This window comes from Panthera onca, chromosome B2 (genome assembly GCF_046562875.1).
Source record: "Panthera onca isolate mPanOnc1 chromosome B2, mPanOnc1 haplotype 2, whole genome shotgun sequence".
In the NCBI taxonomy this organism is placed as follows: domain Eukaryota; kingdom Metazoa; phylum Chordata; class Mammalia; order Carnivora; family Felidae; genus Panthera; species Panthera onca.
In genome coordinates this window covers 56,938,510-56,958,074 of record NC_138343.1, presented here as the reverse complement: position 1 = coordinate 56,958,074, position 19,565 = coordinate 56,938,510, and the positions used below count along the sequence as shown (strand labels likewise).

The window sequence follows — 19,565 nt, the reverse complement described above, 5'->3', positions numbered from 1 at the left end:
ATTTAGAAGAGATGTGACATATAGTAGGTACAATAAAAGTATTTTTTATTTTTTATTAGCTGTAATAACAGTTAGATGTTTTGACCATCATGTCTCAGGACCACATTAAATACCAACGTTAGGGAAGAGATACGCCGTCACCGCTGCTCTCATTGTGCTGGGGGCCTCCAGAACTGCATATTCTGAGCAGCATTCCAGTCTTTTTAGACCTGGCTGTGTAGTAGTTGAGAAACTTTCTTTTCTTCTTTACTTCCTACCTTATACTTTAAATTAATTGCCAACATTTAAAAAGCATAAAATTTCACAGGTGACTCTTATTAAAATGGACTTTCTCTAAACGGGCGTCTCTGGCATTTGGGAAGCAGAATGGCATTTTGGCAATCGGAAGACGTGTTTGTAAACTACATCTCTCACTCCCTCTTGAGGCCTTGGCAAATTATTCTGGGTCTCACTTTTCTCATTTGTAAAATGGAGATTCTATTACTGTGAGGCTTATGCTGAGAAATGTGCCTGACAAAGGGCTCGATTTTAGCACACTGCTATTCAATTGCAGGTTACAGTTTAAAGCTGAAGGAAATCTTAAAGTCTATCTCATTTGATTCCTTCTATCTGTATATGAGGGATACCTAATGGGTCAACTAACACAAATGTTAGTCTGCTCAATTTTCTTTCATATTTACATACCTGACCAAGTATTTCCTTGTCTAAACAAGACTTCTTAATAAAGCTAGTCATGTATTTATAGAAACATTTACCAAAAGTACAATTATATGATGTATATTTCTGGCAATGCAATTTTAGAAATGTTGAATACGTACAATAAAATCAGGATATCACTGTCAGAATTCTTTCACAAGTGTATTGGAAAATATGTAAATAAAATGATAAACTGCTAGGAAAAATTAAACTCGTATATCTCACAATAAGTATCACATCATTCAAATATAAAATTGTCTGGAGTAGAGGGGACCACAATTTTCTAAGATGTGAAATTTTACTTTTATTTTATTTTATTTATTTTTTTAAAAATGTTTATTTATTTTTGAGAGAGTGCAAGTGGAGGAGGGACAGAGGATCCGAAGCAGGCTCCCTGCTGACAGCAGGGAGCCCCATGGGGGGGAACTTATGAACCTAGAGATCAGGACATGAGCTGAAGTCAGATGATGCTCAACCAACTGATCCACCCAGGCGCCCCTAAGATGTGAAATTTTAAAATGACAAAAAAAAGATTGCATCCTATGAAATATACCTTTTAAAACGTAGTAACAATAATAACAATGTGTCCTGATTACATATAAACACCAACAGGTTGAATTCTGTTTTCTTGTTTTAGCTTTTGGAGGCTGAACTGGTCTTATTGACAAATGTGTACAGCTGTTTCCCAGATAACTTGCTCCCAGATATAGAATCTTTCAGAGTCTGCTCTTCAAAAAGACAATAGCTCAAAACATTTTAGACTATAGTTTTTGACCCTGACCCTGCCACTTATTTCTCCCTTCACACTACAATGAGGAGTTTGTAAAAAAAAAACATAAAAAATACTAATGTCTGCTTTTTTTTCTTATTTTTTTTTAATGTTAGCTTTCATGTCCTGGGACTGCAGGGGTGATTCTGCCCACTGTTGGCGCAGAGATGCCCGAGCTCTTCCCCCTTCAGCCCCTGCTTCACTGCCCAGCTCCTTGCTAGGAATAGCCCTTGAGAGGTTTATTGAAGAATTCTGTCAAGGATTAGAACTTGATTGTAAAAGTGAAGTTATTTTGTTTTAAAATATTTTTCTTTACATTTTCCCAAGCTATAAAACTGTTTTGAGTATAACATTTGTTTTACCCATAGAAACTAATATGTACAAATGCAACTGCATTTTTTATTTTATTTTTTATATTTTAATTTACTTTTGAAGTAAAGTAAATATTGATGCAGTAAGGCTGAGGGTAAGAGAAAAGAAAGAATAGAATCAAATTCCTCGGGTACTTGTGCTTTTGGTCAAAAGGTTAGAGATCCAAAAAAAGATAGAAATCATAAAAAGAGGATTTTACGCTTAAATGGGTTTAGGCATGGATAATATAAAATATCCCAGAGTAAAAAATAAAGATTTAAAATCTTGCCTAGTTGGACAAAATCCCAATTTATTTAATTATATTTCTGTACCAGGTATAAAAGGAGTACAGAATATCCAGCCTGTAAACAGAATATTGGGCTTGTTAATTTTGAACTATTCAAGTGACAGAAGTGACAAAATTTACCTCATTATAAAAGTCTCTTACATTCACTTTAAAACTTAAGTATCCAGTCACCATGCTTTCCTGACATCCAGATTTAGTTGTGTGCACGATCTGTTATCTGGTTTTTGTTTATTAATTATTACAGGACACGAGAGATGAAGGTAATGAGACTGAAGCCAACAGGATGAGTAAATTAAGAAGAACAAGAAAGAAAGTTACTAAACAACATCTATTTTCAACTGAAGTAGGAGAAATGGATATATCCAACTCAAAAGGTAACTTAGTTACTCTTATCCCTCAGGAATATGATGTCAATTGCAATCTCTATTTAGTTCTCCTTTTTACAAAACCTTTTCTTTTCATCGAAGGGAGAAACAAAAACAAAGAAATGAAATTTAGTTCTACATAGGCAACACAAAAGATAGCAAATATAAGGGTATAACGTAAATATATAAAAATAACCAATCAAAATATTTAGAATGTAAAGGGAGCAGAACTAGGTTGATAGTGGGGCAAAAAGAGAGAAGACAACAGAGAGAACATATGCATAAGCAGGGAAGCACATTTCTGCTCTGAGATTGATTGCAAAGATCATTGCCAAGGATTTGGGAGGCCACAATAAAGATGTGGAACAAGTTTTCATACCACATGCTGGAATTTCAACCAAACTCAATAGATCTGAAACAGTGCTGAAGCTAGGAGTTAATCTGAACAAGAGATGCAATCCAGGAACAGTGGTGTTCCAAGGCAGGGGCACAGGGATGGCTGGTACATGGTAACAATAAAAAGCAAGCAGGGTGCTCATCGATTTTATTGTTGCTTTAAAATTTTCTGCAGACCATGTACCCCCTTATGGCCTGCAACGGGTGCAGACCTTTCCCATTGCTCCTCATTCGGTATGTCACTGCCCAGGAATAAATTATTTTCTCAAAGATTCCTCTCCGTATCATGTTAAAAGACGGTTGAAAACCAAGGCAGTGTGTGTTTTAACATTTTTCTTTATTATTAAAGAAAGGATCAGATACCAAATGGTGTGCCACAAGTTGGGGGATATCAGCAAACCAGTTGTGGGACCTGGCTCTGCAGACTCTCATTTGCCACAAGATGACAAGGACTCTGAGAATCAGACAACAGTGATGAAACCCTCCCGCCTCAAAACATCAGCCAGTGCTCCTTGTAGCGAATTTAACACAAACTCCAGCCATTCTGGTAAGGACTGGGAAACAAACTCACGTGTCATTCTAGCCACTGCCCCCAAATTTGTATTTGAAATAGAAATAATGTGGCCTTCAACAGGCACATGAAAAGATGCTCAACGTCGCTCCTCATCAGGGAAATACAAATCAAAACCACACTCAGATATCACCTCACGCCAGTCAGAGTGGCCAAAATGAACAAATCAGGAGACTATAGATGCTGGAGAGGATGTGGAGAAACGGGAACCCTCTTGCACTGTTGGTGGGAATGCAAATTGGTGCAGCCACCCTGGAAAACAGTGTGGAGGTTCCTCAAAAAATTAAAAATAGACCTACCCTATGACCCAGCAATAGCACTGCTAGGAATTTACCCAAGGGATACAGGAGTACTGATGCATAGGGACACTTGTACCCCAATGTTTATAGCAGCACTCTCAACAATAGCCAAATTATGGAAAGAGCCTAAATGTCCATCAACTGCTGAATGGATAAAGAAATTGTGTTTTATATACATAATGGAGTACCACGTGGCAAAGAGAAAGAATTAAATATGGCCCTTTGTAGCAACGTGGATGGAACTGGAGAGTGTGATGCTAAGTGAAATAAGCCATACAGAGAAAGAGAGATACCATATGGTTTCACTCTTATGTGGATCCTGAGAAACTTAACAGAAACCCATGGGGGAGGGGAAGGAAAAAAAAAAAAAAGAGGTTAGAGTGGGAGAGAGCCAAAGCATAAGAGACTGTTAAAAACTGAGAACAAACTGAGGGTTGATGGGGGGTGGGAGGGAGGGGAGGGTGGGTGATGGGTATTGAGGAGGGCACCTTTTGGGATGAGCACTGGGTGTTGTATGGAAACCAATTTTACAATAAATTTCATATACTGAAAAAAAAAAAAGAAATAATGTGGCCTTGATTGAGGAACGCTAGTCTCGGAGTCATCGAAGAATTTATATACCTATCATTTATAAAAGACCTCATAGTTTTCTTTAACCACTAGGCTGCTCATCAAGAAAATGGCGGGGTTGCAATGGATGATCTTTCTAGTCTTTTTTTTAAAGTGAAATTCTTTTAAGTTTCTGGCTTATTAATAGCTATATAAGTATTTTGGTCTATCTGTGTATGGGTTAAAAATCTCTGGGATCCAAGTGACAGAAAACAGTTAAAATGAAATATTGGGGCACCTGGGTGGCTCAGTCGGTTGAGTGTCCGACTTTGGCTCAGGTCATGATCTGACAGTCTGTGAGTTCGAGCCCACGTTGGACTCTGTGCTGACAGCTTAGAGCCTGGAGCCTGCTTCAGATTCTGTGTCTCCTTCTCTCTCTGTCCCTCCCCCTACCTCATGCTCTGTCTCTCTCTGTCTCTGAAAAATGAATAATCCTTAAACAAATTTAAAAAAGTGAAATATGTATTCCATAAGGGAATCCCTGATAAGAGGGTTGAACAAATAAGGTTTGAAAAGACAGAAATATGACAGGGTGTGAAGTTAGGTGTCCACCGTCGTTATTGACACCAATTGCAAGTTTGAGAATTCCCCAAGACTAATCCTAGTTTTGATAATTTGCTATAAGGACTCACAGAACTCATTGAAAACTATTATACTCCATTGTGGCAATGAGAAAAAATGAAATATGGCCTTTTGTAGCAACATGGATGGAACTGGAGAGTGTGATGCTAAGTGAAATAAGCCATACAGAGAAAGACAGATACCATATGGTTTCACTCTTATGTGGATCCTGAGAAACATAACAGAAACCCATGGGGGAGGGGAAGGAAAAAAAAAAAAAAAAGAGGTTAGAGTGGGAGAGAGCCAAAGCATTAGAGACTGTTAAAAACTGAGAACAAACTGAGGGTTGATGGGGGGTGGGAGGGAGGGCAGGGTGGGAGGGAGGGCAGGGTGGGTGATGGGTATTGAGGAGGGCACTTTTTGGGATGAGCACTGGGTGTTGTATGGAAACCAATTTGACAGTAAATTTCATATATTAAAAAATAAAAAAAAAAAAAAAAAAAAAAAAAAAAAAAAAGAAAACTATTATACTCAAGAATACAGTGAAAAAATACAGATTAAAATCAGCCAAGGGAAGAGACCCCAGCAGGGGGAGTCCAGGAAAGTTCGAAGCATGGTGCCTCCACTTGTCTTCTCCCAGTGGAGTCATGGACAGAACCACTCTTCTGACAATGATGTGTGACAATATGCATGGAGTATTGCCAACCAGGGAAGCTTACCTGAGTCTTGGTCTCCAGAGTCTTTACTGGAGCTCCATAGCGGGGTTCCATGTGGCAGACCTCAGTCTCCAGCTTCTCTGGGGGGTCAAGCTGATACAACATGACTCAAAGCTCCCATGAAAAATGACATTATTAGATTTTCTAGTGTGGCCCAGAGATCACAAACAAAGACACTCTCATTAGTCAGGATGTTCCAAAGTCTTAGAGATTATCTTCCAGGAGCCAAGGGTAAGGAGGTCTCCTTTGGCAAGGTTAAATTCTTTGCTACACACAGGTCCTAAGGAGGAACTAGAGCCTGAGAAGTGAATGCTATCAGGACTCCATATGTATTAGTTTTCCATTGCCACCATAACGGATTACCACAAATTTAGTAACTTAAAAGAATACAATTCATTACCTTATAGTTCTGTATGCCAGAAGTCAGGGTTGTCTCAGCTGGTTTCTCTGATTCAGATTTTGCAAGGTTGAAGTCAAGGTGTTGTCCATCTGGATTCTTATCCAGTGATTCTAAGGAGTTCACTCAGATGGTTGGGAGAATCCATTTCCTTGGGGTTGTAGGATTGAGGTTTATGTTTCCTTGCTGGCTGTCACCTGGAGTGGCCCTTGCCTTCTAGAAGCCTTTGTGTGGTCCTGTGTCTCGGGACCAAGACAATCAGTCAAATCCTTCTCACATTTGGAACCTCTCCAAATTCTCCTTCTTCTACATCTCTTTTCTCCTTACAGCTGGAGAAAGTTCTCTGCTTTTAAGAACTCACTTGGATAATCCAAGACAATATCCCAATTTTAAGGTTTATAGCCTTAATTGCCTGCAGTTTAACATATTCTTCAGGTTTCAGGACTTAGGATGTGAACATATTTGTGAGGCAGCTCTGCCCACCGTGGCATTTCTCATCTCTGCATTTCTTTGTGCGTTGGCTTTGTGAGTTTCTCCATAAGATGCAGGTGAGGGCTGACAGTCAAGCCTCAGGAACTATTGATGCTAATGCCACAGGGGCCAGGTAAATAATACAAATGAGTAAGGTGGGCTTGTATAAAGAAACAGTGATGCTGGCTGTGAGGAACTAGAGCAGAGGTTGACACACTGTGGCCCACAGGACAAATTCAGCCTGCTGGCCATGTTTTGTAAGTAAGGTTTATGTATTGTCTATGGCTGCTTTTGTGTTACGGCAGCATAGTTGAGTGGTTGCGAGAGCAGATACCATACGGTCTGCCAAGCTGCAAATATTTACTCTTTGGCCCTTTACAGAAAGCATTTGCCAACCCATGGATTAGAGGATGTGTGCCCCATTTCAGGCCACCTCAGAGCTCCAGCCAGTGGTTGCTATGGAGAAATAATTACCCAGTGGTACCAAATTTAATTTCTTCAAGAGAAGCTTGAACTGAAGATTTTTCTATGCAATTTTCAGATTTTCAAGTGTCAACTATTTTAAATGTTTCCAAACACTGTGAGACAACCAGTGAGAAAACATCTGCTAGCCACATTGGCTCTTCCATGAACAGTTTGTGACCCTTGTTTTATATAGTCTCAGACATAAAATTGAGATGAAATTTACCATTTCTTAGTCTTACATCAAAAAAAATCTGTGGAAGGAATTTGTGCCATGAGCTCTCTTTGCACCAACCGACTATGACTAGGATTATGGGTATCATTATTAACTCAGTTTGGTTCATTCAGAAGTTCCCTCTTTGGCCCCAGGCTAGATTAATTTTTTTATAGGCCCAGAGCACCAAAAAGTTTATAGCTTGCAACAAACCACCACTACAGAATTTAAAGATATGTATGAAAAATCCATCCCCCAATAAATGCTAGAAATTTTAACATGGTGTTTTCTTCTCTGTGATACCACCCTGACTCTAAAAAAAGTTTTTTTTTTTTTAAGTTTATTTATTTATTCTGAGAGAGAGAGAGGGCACACACAAGCAGTGGGAGGGGCAGAGAGAGAGAGAGAGAGAGAGGGAGAGAGAGAAATCCCAAACAGACTCTGTACTGACAGTGCATATAGCCTGATGCCTGGGGCTCGAACTCATGAGCCTATGAGATCATAACCTGAGCCGAGATCAAGAGGCCAACACTTAACTGCTTAACCAACTGAGTCACCCATGTGCCCCACCACTCTGACTTAAAAAAAATATTTTTTTCAAAGAAGGCCCCCCCCTCCGGACTTTTTTTTATTGTTTTTGTTTTTGTTGCTGCTTTGTACTTGGTTATTCTGCCACCTGGGCTGACATGATACTTCTGGAGAGTGGGGTCACATTTGCTCTAAGAGGGTGTCTGTCAGAGAAGCCATGTGGAGGAAGGAGGGCAGGCCCTGGGAACGGAGTGTGGCACATCATCCAAGGCATATTCCATAAGCTAAATGTGTTGCACAGTACTCTTTGGTGCACTTTTCCCTTTTTAAATTGACATTTCTGAAAGCTCAAACACCTATTCAATCTGCCTTTTATAAGTGACCACAGCTTGTTCTCTATAGCTGAAATATGTCCTCATCGTCACTGAACACAGACAACATTTCTCCAAGGCATTTTAGTTGCTATAGAGCTTTGAAGTTTTATTTTAATTTTAATTTTTTTTGTAGTGTTGTCTTATCTCCCCCCCCCCCCCCAAACACTCACAGCAGGAAAACTTCCTCTGTAAAAGCAGATTGATTTAATTTATTAGTCCTCTGAGGGGATAGGAAAGGAGAACATCTCCCAGGAACCATACTGTAAGAAAAACAAATGAGTCCCCGAACTAGCAATTATCTGCCTGCTATTCATCATGTACATCTGGGAAGTCCTGACCAAAAGGTTTAATTGTAACTAACAAGTATGATTTATTTGAAGAAGAGAAATTCAGACAATGATACAGTAAGATTAGTTGATTCCTTGAAAATGAATTTAGATTGCATAGAATTCTCATATTTGATGGAAGAATTAAACTTTTAAATTAAAAAAAAAAGATATCAAATTAACAAAACATGTGATGCCAATTTCTACTTCTTAATTAGATGAGGTCAAATCATGCAGGGTTTATTAATTAATTAATTTATTCACACACCCCTTTATGAAAGGATTAAAGGAGTGGTCATTGAGCATCTCTGATATGCTCGTACTGCTGCAGGTACCCGGGATACAGCAGCAAGTAAAGTGTTCTCCTGGAACTGACATGCAAGTGGGGAAAGACAGAAAGTAAACATGTGATTATACAATATGGTGGGTAGTGATAGGGACTCAAGAAAATGGAAATGAGATGATATATTGTTAGGGGTTGAATTATGTCTGCCCCAAATTCGTGGGTGGTTGGAATCCTATCCCCTCATACCTCACATTTTAACTGTATTTGGAGATAGGGTTTTAAAAGGAGTAATGAATGTTACTCTTCTTATGAGAAGAGAAGATTAGGACACCCAAAGAGGGAAGATCATGTGAAGACAGCCATTTACGAGCCAATGAGGGAGGGCTCTCAGAACAGACCAACTCTGGTTGACACTTCGAACTTAGACTTCTACCCTCTGGAAGTGTAAGAAAATAAATTTGTACATAAGTCGCCTGGTCTGTGGAATTTGTCTTGGCACCCCTAGCAAATGAATACATCTACTTATTGTCCAGCCACAGGGCAACTTGGCAATCTTGGAATGAATCAGGGGTTAGACCTGTCTGTACTGTGATCAGATCTCATAGAATTATTACTCCAGGTGATTATATTTTATTTATTTTCAGCACTTTTAACCATGGTAAAGTATACCACCTTTGCACTCAATGGCATATGTATTGTCTATCACTCCCCCATTCAATAATATAAAGCTGTATGAGGGCAGGGCTTTTTCTGGCTTCTTCCTAGGTGTATGTCCAATAAATAATAATAATAAATAAATAATACATGGTAACTAAACAACATATTTTGAGTGGATACATACTTTTCTTATTTTAAAAGAATGCATATTTATTGTAGAAATGTTAGAAGCTACATGTAAGGCAAAGAACTAATAAGATTGTCTGTGATTATATTACGGATGAACTAATAAAATGACCTTCCTCCTTTGATAGGAGATGAATACTGATTTTTTTATGTTGTTAAAATATTTATAGCTTATATATTAATTGCTTATTATTTTTAGAATACTGCTTGTCTGAAATTTTCCATATTTTATAATTTTTTAATGTTTATTCATTTTTCAGAGAGACAGAGAGAGAGCAGGGGAGGGGCAGAGGGAGAGGGAGACAGAATCTGAAGCAGGCTCCAGGTGTCAGCACAGAGCCCAATGCAGGCCTCCAACTCACAAACCATGAGATCATGACCTAAGCTGAGGTCAGCCCTTAACTGGCCCCAGAAGTTTTCCATATTTTAAAATGCTTGTCACTTTTATTTCTGTAAAGAGAATTGTTCAACCTGGACAGAACACCCAATACTTCAGGATAGGTTGGGAAGACAGCAACTGCTAATTTAGCATGAAACATTGTAATTGCTACAGCTTAATTGTTTGTGTTAAATGGAAGGTAGTTATAAAGCCTCAGGAGTCTCAGAGTAGCCAAATGTATCAGTGACAGGACATTATCTCTAATATATTTGTAGAGGTGGAACCAGTAATTTGTTTTCCTCATGCTTCACATACTTAAAATCTGCTTAATCTGTGTTTTTAAACTGTCAATCTTTATGCCTATTTTTAAAGCCAATTATATATCAAAAAAGGATATTCAGGTATCACGTTAAAATTATAGCTGCTCAACATCAGTGATGTGACAGATTGATGAGTATTCAGATTCAGACATGATCATGGTACCATTACTAGGGTTAGAGTAATTGTGTTCACTTTATGCGTTTCAGAAGCACTTATATGATGCTTAATGTCTGCCAGGGATTGTTAAATAACTTGTTTAATCATCACAGCAAGCCTATGAAGAGGGTAATATTGTATCAGTGAGAGAGCCCAGGCACAGAGAGGATGAAAAAAGTGTCTAGGACACAGGCAGGATTCCGAGGGAGGCAGACAGGCTTCAGTGTGTGTGTTGAATCATCACGGTCCGCTACCTCTCCTCAAAGTTTGGACAGTAGCTAACATGTATGATGTGTATTATGTGCCAGATCCTTTAGATCTATGTGCTTTATATATATTCATTCACTTTATGGTAACCAGTCACCAACTGGGAGTTAAGAGGTCTGGTTTCTAGTTTCAGTTTCAGCACTGGACTGAGAACATGATTTGGACTACCTTACTGTACCTCTCTGGGACTCAAGCTAGACAGTTAGTTGAATTAGGTGATTTATCTCCAAACTCTCTTCTAGCTCTGAAGTTTTAGAATTTGCAGTCTACCTTAAATGCCTTGAAAATATATACATACCTACCTACACACGCACACACACATAGACACACACACACACGCACATTTGGGGTTAGGTTTCTGGTTTTAAAATTGAATACTCACTCTAGATTTTTCCTCTCTTACACTCTCATCCTTGAAGAACCCTTTTGTTTGCTCACTCACACTGATTTTAAAGTTTAAATCTGACAGAGACATGTAGATGTCTTAGATTTAGATGCCATTATAAAATCCTTTTGGCAAACAAAACAAAAAACACAAAATGGAAACCCGCAGAAAATACACAAAAACCAAACACTTTTGCCTTTAATCATACAGGAACTTCTAATGAAGGCATTACTAGTTAGTTCAAGAAGCTCAGTCTTTTCAATGATAGTCATCTGTATGCAGACTTGTGTGGTGCCTTATTCACATAAGGTTATCTTTCACCTACCCCCAAGTGCTAAACAGTCTCTAAGGCTGTTTAGAGACCATGTTCTTGGGAATATGGTAAAGGCAGGGAAAGAAAGGTAAGATCCCCAATTCTAAGCCAATAACATGAGTATATGATGCTTTTGTTAACAATCATGGTGACGAAGCCACTACTGTGTAGCTTCCTTTTGCTTTTCAGTTCATCGTGATCTAACTACTTAGGGCCATTCTCTATTTTACAGATGACACCAGAGATGGCACTCAGCTTCCGACCACACCCCATATCTCCTCTAGAATGAAGCACATTAAGCAAGAGATGGTCAAAAATCACCTACAGTTTGTGCGATTTGAAGCAACAGACCTCCATGGTGTGTCCAGATCTAAGAGTATCCCTGCACACTTTTTCCAAGTGAGTTTTACAGGTGAAGTTAAGATTAAATGTAATTTCACGACCATGAGCAAGCAAATGGTCCTAACTAATCTTTCTTATTTTCTTGTAATCTATACAGTAATTAAAGCTGAAAACCAATAATTTATTTTCTTTCTTGCTTGTCCCTCCCCAAACACATTATTGCTCCCTAAGGAGCTGAACATATACTTTCAAGGCCCAAGCAGCAATTCCTTTACCCGATAGAAATACAAAACTAATTAAGACCGGTAATTTTAGTTTTTCTGCCTTGAATAGTTTCCCTCTATAGAATTATCTTTTCTCTCTTGCTGCAATTATGAAGATTATATTTTGTTTGACATGAGAAAATTGCAACAGAAGACCCAAGAGCAAATATCAAATGAAAAAAAAAGATTAAATGGTAAGAATTTGCTAGATAAAAAGAACATCCCTTTCAGCTTCTAATTCTGATAAGAAAATACCTTATTGTTGTTGGATGACTTAATGAATATGATTAAATTGTTGAAAATAGTGATATTAAGAAATATTGTAGTTTTGGATATGTTTTGAGACTTTTTGAGATTTTTTTTCCAGTTTATGTCGTGTATTTTTTTAATGACTGATTTATTGCATCACTGAAACATTTCTTGGAAGGGATGTTAGTATTACATATGAAAGTGTAAAAGTTAAGTATCCTTGAAGTTTATTTTTAAGAGATATCTTACTTTTATCACTTTAATATTAAATTGTAATTTTATCATTTGTTTTATTTTGGGAAAAACTGAGCATCCCAAAAACACTTTTTTTTTTTACAAGAATTCCAACAGGTTCAAATTTGTTTCTTAAAAATTTTCAACATCACTCATCATCAGGGAAATGCAAGTCAAAACCACAATAAGATATAATCTCACACCTGTCAGAATGGCTGGTACCCAAAAGACAAGAAATAACAAGTGTTAAAAAAAAAAAAAAGAAATAACAAGTGTTGGCAAAGGTGTGGAGAAAAGGGAGCCCTTGTGCACAGTTGACGGGAATGTAAATTGGTGCAACCACTGTGGAAAACCACAGTATAGAGATTCCTTAAAATATTAAAAGTAGAAATGCCATACCATTCAGTAATTCCACTACTGGCTATTTACCCTCCAAAAATGAAAATACAAATTTGGAAAGACATATTACCCCTACGTTTATTGTAGCATTATTTACAATAGCTAAGATACGGAAACAATCTAAGTGTCCATTGATAAATGAATAAAGATGTGGAACACATATACAGTGGAATATTTCTCAGCCACAAAAAGGATGAGATCTTGCCACTTGTGACAACATAGATGGATCTAGAGGGTATTATGCTAAGTGAAATAAGTCAGATAAAGAAAGAAATACCATATGATTCCATCTACATGTGGAATCTCAAAAAAAGAAAACAAAGGAGCAAACAAACAAGCTGAAACGGATTCATTGAGAACAAACTGATAGTTGCCAGGGAGTATGGGGTAGGGGATGGGTGAAATAGGTGAAGGCAATGACAAAGTACAAAACTTCCAGTTATAAATACGCCATGTGGATGAAAAATGCAGCAAAGGGAATATAGTCAATAATATTGTGATAACGTTGTATGGTGACAGACGGTGGACTTTGGTGGACTTTGTTGTGATCCAAATTTCAGTTATTATAGAGATTTAAGCTATTTTGCAAGAATTAGTATTGAATTCCTGGTGATCTATATTGGGGTGTGAAGTTGTTCTAGTGCTTTATATATATACAAGGTAACTTAATTTGTGGTCATGAACATGACATGTTTGTATATATTTATATATTTCCCCCTACTAATAGAGTAGTTTGAATCAGAATGTCCACAAACGAAAAAAGAAAATGATAGTGTTAACAAAGACTGCTCGGAAAAATACAGATTAAATCGTTTGAAGAATACAGTGTGACTTTTTACTATTCTTTAAATTTGTGAAGGCCTAGTGGAATGAAATGGTAACAAGCCGTTCTTTATTGTTCACAATCAAGTGAGTACAAACAGATTTAAATTGCAGGAACTCTTGGAAGTCTCATGAGTAAAATAATATTACTCCTCATGTTAGATACATACGAAATGACAGATTTTCAAATGAAGAAATTGAAAAGTAGGGAAATAATATTATTTCTTACAGTAAAAATTCAAATGAAAGGATTTTATATTAAAGTACTCTAAAATTCCACAATATGTATGTGTGTATACAGGTCCTTGAGGGAGTTGAAAAATTAAGCAGGCGCTGAATAACTGAATAGTGCTTGACTTTCTCTACTCTATTACTGGCAAAAGCAGATTTGGATCAGCTAAGCCAAATGGCATTTGAAAACGTGTATAGATGGTGGAAAGTGAAGGAGACAGTGACTTAAGGTCAAAGGCAGAAGAGGGACCAGTAGATTGCCTCTACTAGCTTTGGCCCCTTTTTGGTACCCATGCTCTTTGGGATTGGAGGTAATATAAGAAACAATTTGGCTCACAGAATGTTAGTATGTTTTATTAACCTCATGATGCACACTGACATTATGGGAACCAGACTTTATATTTAGCTTTCTCTACCATCAGTGTAACCTTCAACACATGAAGCCTTGTTATACTGCTATGACACTATTTCTAGAAATTGTTTTATGTGTCTGCTCAACTTTATAACCTCATCATGTCCCTGTTGTCTGGCACATAGCAAAAGTTAAATAAATGACCAAATCTATTGACCCCAAGAGGTATATAGCTAGAAAGTGTCTTAGCAATCATCTAGTCTAACACTTTTGTTTCACAGACACGGAAGCCAATGGCACATAGTCCAGTGATTTGCCTACCTTCGCATAGGTAATTGGTGAAACACCTAGGGCTAGAAGTCAGATTTGGTAACATCCAGTTCATGGCTGACTTGAAGGCTATAACATTTTGGAACTCTAGCTCACGGGCAAAGTTTCTGGGACTGTGAGGCTGCGAGGCAGTCATTCTTAGTGGGCTATAAAAATGACTGAAGACAGAAGTGCAGCTTTCAGTAGACCCGGTTCCTCTGGTGTTAGGATGTCTGTCATGTGTGTCCTAGAATAGGATAATTGTCATGTGTGTCCCAGGATTGACCCATACTAGTCTCTCTGGGAAGAACTGAGGATTCTCAGTTAACTGTGTGGATTACAATAGAATAAGCCAAAATAAAATCTTATCTGAAGTATTAGCAACTATGCCATAAAATAAAAAGTGCTTTGAAAAGGGCTAGGTTATAATCATTTCGAATAATTTCATATGGCTTTACCTTTGTTGTTTGTGATAAAGACATTTTATCATTGTACCTTTTATTTAGGATTGTTACTTTCAGATCCAAGAACATATAAAGCCTTGAAGGCTAAAAAGGTTAACAGTTGCTTATAAAAGTAACGTTGGGGGTTTATTTTTAAAATATTTGAAATTTACTTGATACTAAGCTAATGTTACCCAGCAGACATTAGACACAGTTTTTTTTTTCCTCATCAGCAGTGTCTCACCCCCACCTCCACCCTTTTGTTTGTTTTCAAGTTTCAAAGCCTGATTGCTGTGTCTACTTTCTTTAGGAAAAAGTGATCCATGGCGTTTGCATGCCTCGAGGTTATCTTGAATTGATACCGAATCCTAAGGACGACGAAGTGGATCACATAAGAGCAACATGTTTTAATAGTGACATAGTCCTGATGCCAGAGCTCTCAACCTTTCGAGTGTTGCCATGGGCTGAGAGAACGGCAAGAGTGATATGTGACACATTCACTGTGACCGGTGAACCTCTTCTGACTTCCCCAAGGTACATTGCCAAGAGGCAACTGAGCCAGCTACAAGATTCTGGCTTTTCCTTGCTCTCTGCCTTCATCTATGATTTTTGCATTTTTGCCGTGCCTGAAATTATCAATTCAAAGACCATATCTTTTCCTGCTTCAACGTTGCTAAATAATCATGACCAGCCTTTCATCCAGGAACTCGTTGATGGTTTGTATCACACAGGAGCCAATGTTGAGAGCTTTTCCTCCTCTACCAGGCCTGGTCAGATGGAAATCTGTTTTTTGCCCGAATTTGGCATCAGTGCAGCTGATAATGCATTTACCCTCAGAACAGGTGTCAAAGAAGTGGCAAGGAAATATAACTACATCGCCAGCTTTTTCATTGAGACTGGATTCTGCAATTCAGGAATTTTGTCTCACAGTCTCTGGGATGTCGATGGGAAGGAAAACATGTTCTGCAGCAGTTCTGGGATTGAGGAGCTCACGATCACTGGGAAAAAATGGTTGGCAGGACTCTTGAAGCATTCCGCTGCTCTCAGCTGCTTGATGGCTCCCGCTGTTAGCTGCCGAAAGCGTTATTCTAAGGAGAGTAAAGACCTCAAGGACAGTGTGCCTACAACGTGGGGATACAATGATAACAGCTGTGCTTTTAATATCAAGTGTCATGGTGAGAAAGGCACCCGGATAGAGAACAAACTGGGCTCAGCCACTGCGAATCCTTACCTGGTGTTGGCTGCTACTGTTGCTGCAGGCTTGGATGGACTTCAAAGCAGCGATGGTGTCCTTGTTGGTCCAGATGACAGCACGGACCTCTATCAGTCAAAACCTTCCGAGATTCCTTTGAAACTGGAAGATGCTCTTGTGGCACTGGAGGAAGATCAATGCCTGAGACAGGCTCTCGGGGAAACTTTTATTCGCTATTTTGTTGCCATGAAAAAATATGAGTTGGAAAATGAAGAAACAGATGCAGAGAGAAACAAATTCTTAGAATATTTTATTTAGAATAGCACCCTTAACTATTCTTTCAGAGATGTGATTTTTACTTAAGTAGTTGATCTCCCAGAAAGAAAAGATTGGATTTTTATAATTAACAACAAAAAGACTACAAATGCTTTCGCTCTTTTTTGTCCCCATGGAGTATTTGACAGATATGAAGTGGGACTGCTGAGAGATTCTGACAGTAGAAACAAACAATAAAGTTGTGGTGCGGCTGTATTATGCAAATTTACCAGGTCTTGTCAGTCAGTCATCATTTCCTCCGTGTATGTTGACCTACATAGAAATATGCGGTTATTTTGGGCAACAGATACATTCACACAATAAAAGAAGTCTTAAGAATTACAAAACAGAATTTAAATGACTAAAAAACCCAAAGGATTTCAATTAATTTCAATTATACACATAGGTTGTGACTGCCAGAAAGACAAAAATGCTTACTAATACAATCTCACTAATCAAGACCTCTGGAGGACAGGTGCTCTGTTTCCTGCCCTTTCCCCACCCTTCTGCCATTACCCTTCCTGTTGGCCAACCTGCAGGTGATGTGACGAGGGTGACATTCCTGGGAATGGAGCCCGCACAAGATGGAGTAACAACATGGAAGCTGTTTTGTGAAGCAAATTTTGCAAGCATCATTGTGATCTTTCTAAATAAGTTAAATGAGTTTTCAAAAATATGTCATGATGACAAGTTAGCAGAAGTTTTTACCTATATCCCTTCTTTTCACTGTTTTTTTACTAGTTTCTGAAAGGCCTGGGAAGTTCAGGGGTATAATGTCCATGAGGAACAAATCCATAAGAAATAAAATTTGGCTGGGAACAATGAGGTCAAATATTTGAAAGTCATGAAAATTTTTCTTTAAGCAATATCTCATATAGAATCCCATGCATAAAACACAGGTGGAATGGGTATGTGTGGCAGGGCGGGTGGGGGGCGGGATGGTTGGGCTCTTCATGCTTCGTTCTGTTCTTTGAAGATGTCTGTAGTGCTTTGTGAAGTGTCAGAGCAACTGCCTATATAAGAAGGGTATGCTTGCAGCTTAAGTTTATCTTTAGATGACTGATTCTACTGCCCACAGAGGTTGGTATGTCCCAGAGAATATTAAATGTTCCAGATCTTCATTTGAATGAGATAATATTGCTAACTATCCCTAAAGTGTAGCTTCATTGGGAGGAAATCCAAAATCCACTGACTAGCAAGTGAAAACCCTATTCTACTGCTTAGGATCAAACAAGAGATTTTATGTTCAATTAAAACTGACAGTGGCCTCAGTTTAGATAGCAAACACAAGAGCAGAGGATTAGACTTGGCTCAGATCCTCCTATTCAAATTCATAGCACCCAGTAGCTTAAACAGTCAAAGTCGCCTGTCCATCACTAATTGCTGCCCTCTTTTCTCTGTTGAGCAGGAGAATAACGTTCTTGGTGGATTAAGAGGTAGAGGGCAAGGTGGTGCTGGGTGAGTGGAGAAGGAAAGGAATCAGCCCAGAAACTTCTGAGAATGGAATCCCACACATTACATCATGGGAAGGATGGCAGGGAGGAACCCCATGGCAGCTCGCTAGTTATTTCCCAATATTCATTCTCTCTCTGTTCCCCATAGTACCACCTAAATGTGTCAGTTGGAACGCATGATGGAAAATAAAAATGACGTTTCTGAGTTCCACTGTGGCTGAGTGTGGTCATGTGATTAGATTCAGGCCAAAGAGATGTAAGTACAAGTGCTGCATGGAAACTCTGGGAAACTTCTTTAAAGGGCAGACTCTGTTTCCCACCCTTTCTCTATCCTTCTGCCTTTGCCATTCCTGTTGGTTAACCTGCAGGTCTTGCAGCTAAAGTAATGCCCTCGGGAATGGAACCCACACGAGATGGAGTTACAAGGTGGAAACTCTGCTCAGTGGCCTACATTGAGATTTTTACCTGGGAGAGAAGGAAACTCTCCTCTAAGGTGCAGTGATTTTGGGTCTTTGTTTATGTGACAAAACTTATCTTCCTACTTGTGTGTGTGTGTGTGTGTGTGTGTGTGTGCACGAGTGCATGTGCCTGAGTTGTATGTGTATATATACGTGTGTGGGGGACATTTGGGGAATTTGAGAATGAAAGAATAAATATATAAGAAACAGTGAAAGACTACTTCCTCAATCTTTCCACTTCTTGAGAATCTGAATCAGAAGGATCCACGCGTGTAAAAAAAACTGTACTATCTCCCACCCTAACAGAGCTGTATAGAAACTTCTGTCATCCATGGGCCTTCATGAAACATGGCTAGTGTTTTGGCTTGTTTTTTCCACAACAGATAGAAGGTGCTATAAAAATTCTGCTAATCAAGTTGTTATATCAGTGTGTGTGTTTGTGTGTGTATATATATATATACACATATATATATATGTATATATATACATATATATATGTATATATATATGTTACATCAGCATAACCTAAAAAAAACTACAAAATTCAGGATGGCAATGTGAGGAAATTATGTAACCAGGAATAATACCTTTGATGTTAATTGTACCATAGTGAGTTGACAAAAAATGTTCAGCTGATCTTACAACATAATTTGGTGTGGTAATCTTCACAGAGATTTCCTTTAGGTGTGGGCTGATGTATATTCTTGTTTTTAAAGGTAAAACCAAAGTAACATTGGCCAAGAGTAAAGTTGAGGGTTAAAGAAAAATTGTGATAGATGTAAAAATGGAATGATCTGTTTCTTTTCTATTTCTTTACCTGTTTACATGCTTTCTATTTTTGAGGGGACTTTCTGCTAATGCTTCTAGCTTTTAGGTCTAGGCAAAAGGGCCAGATACTCACTCAGTAGCATTTATTGGGCACATTTTGTGTGCTAACTCTTCTGCTGGGAGCCACAGTACCAGAGTAGACCCAGAAAAAAAGATGAGAAGACAGTGAAAGTGTTTTGGATCTGTGTATCTTGAGCAGAACAGAATAATTTTTTTTGATAGACCTAATGCTGAAGAAACTATTTGGAAGGCTGCTTTATGGCTTGAAAAGGATGCTTTATGAATCTCTTTACAGAAATTACTTTCTTATTT

The 19,565-nt window shown here is 38.3% G+C and overlaps 1 protein-coding gene across 3 annotated transcripts in view; it reads left to right on the top strand.

The window, feature by feature from the left end:
* LGSN (lengsin, lens protein with glutamine synthetase domain) overlaps positions 1-18,840 on the top strand; it is a 31,041-nt gene extending 12,201 nt beyond the window's left edge. For 2 of the 3 annotated variants that reach the window (XM_060615838.3, XM_060615837.3), the window contains 4 exons: positions 2,368-2,497; positions 3,234-3,431; positions 11,595-11,761; positions 15,317-18,840. In XM_060615838.3, the coding sequence (XP_060471821.1) occupies positions 2,368-2,497; positions 3,234-3,431; positions 11,595-11,761; positions 15,317-16,516 (1,695 nt within the window). In that variant the 3' untranslated portion in view covers positions 16,517-18,840. The remainder of the gene's footprint in view (positions 1-2,367; positions 2,498-3,233; positions 3,432-11,594; positions 11,762-15,316) is intronic. The other variant, XM_060615840.3, reaches the window with a different exon arrangement.
* The last annotated feature ends 725 nt before the right edge of the window (positions 18,841-19,565 follow it).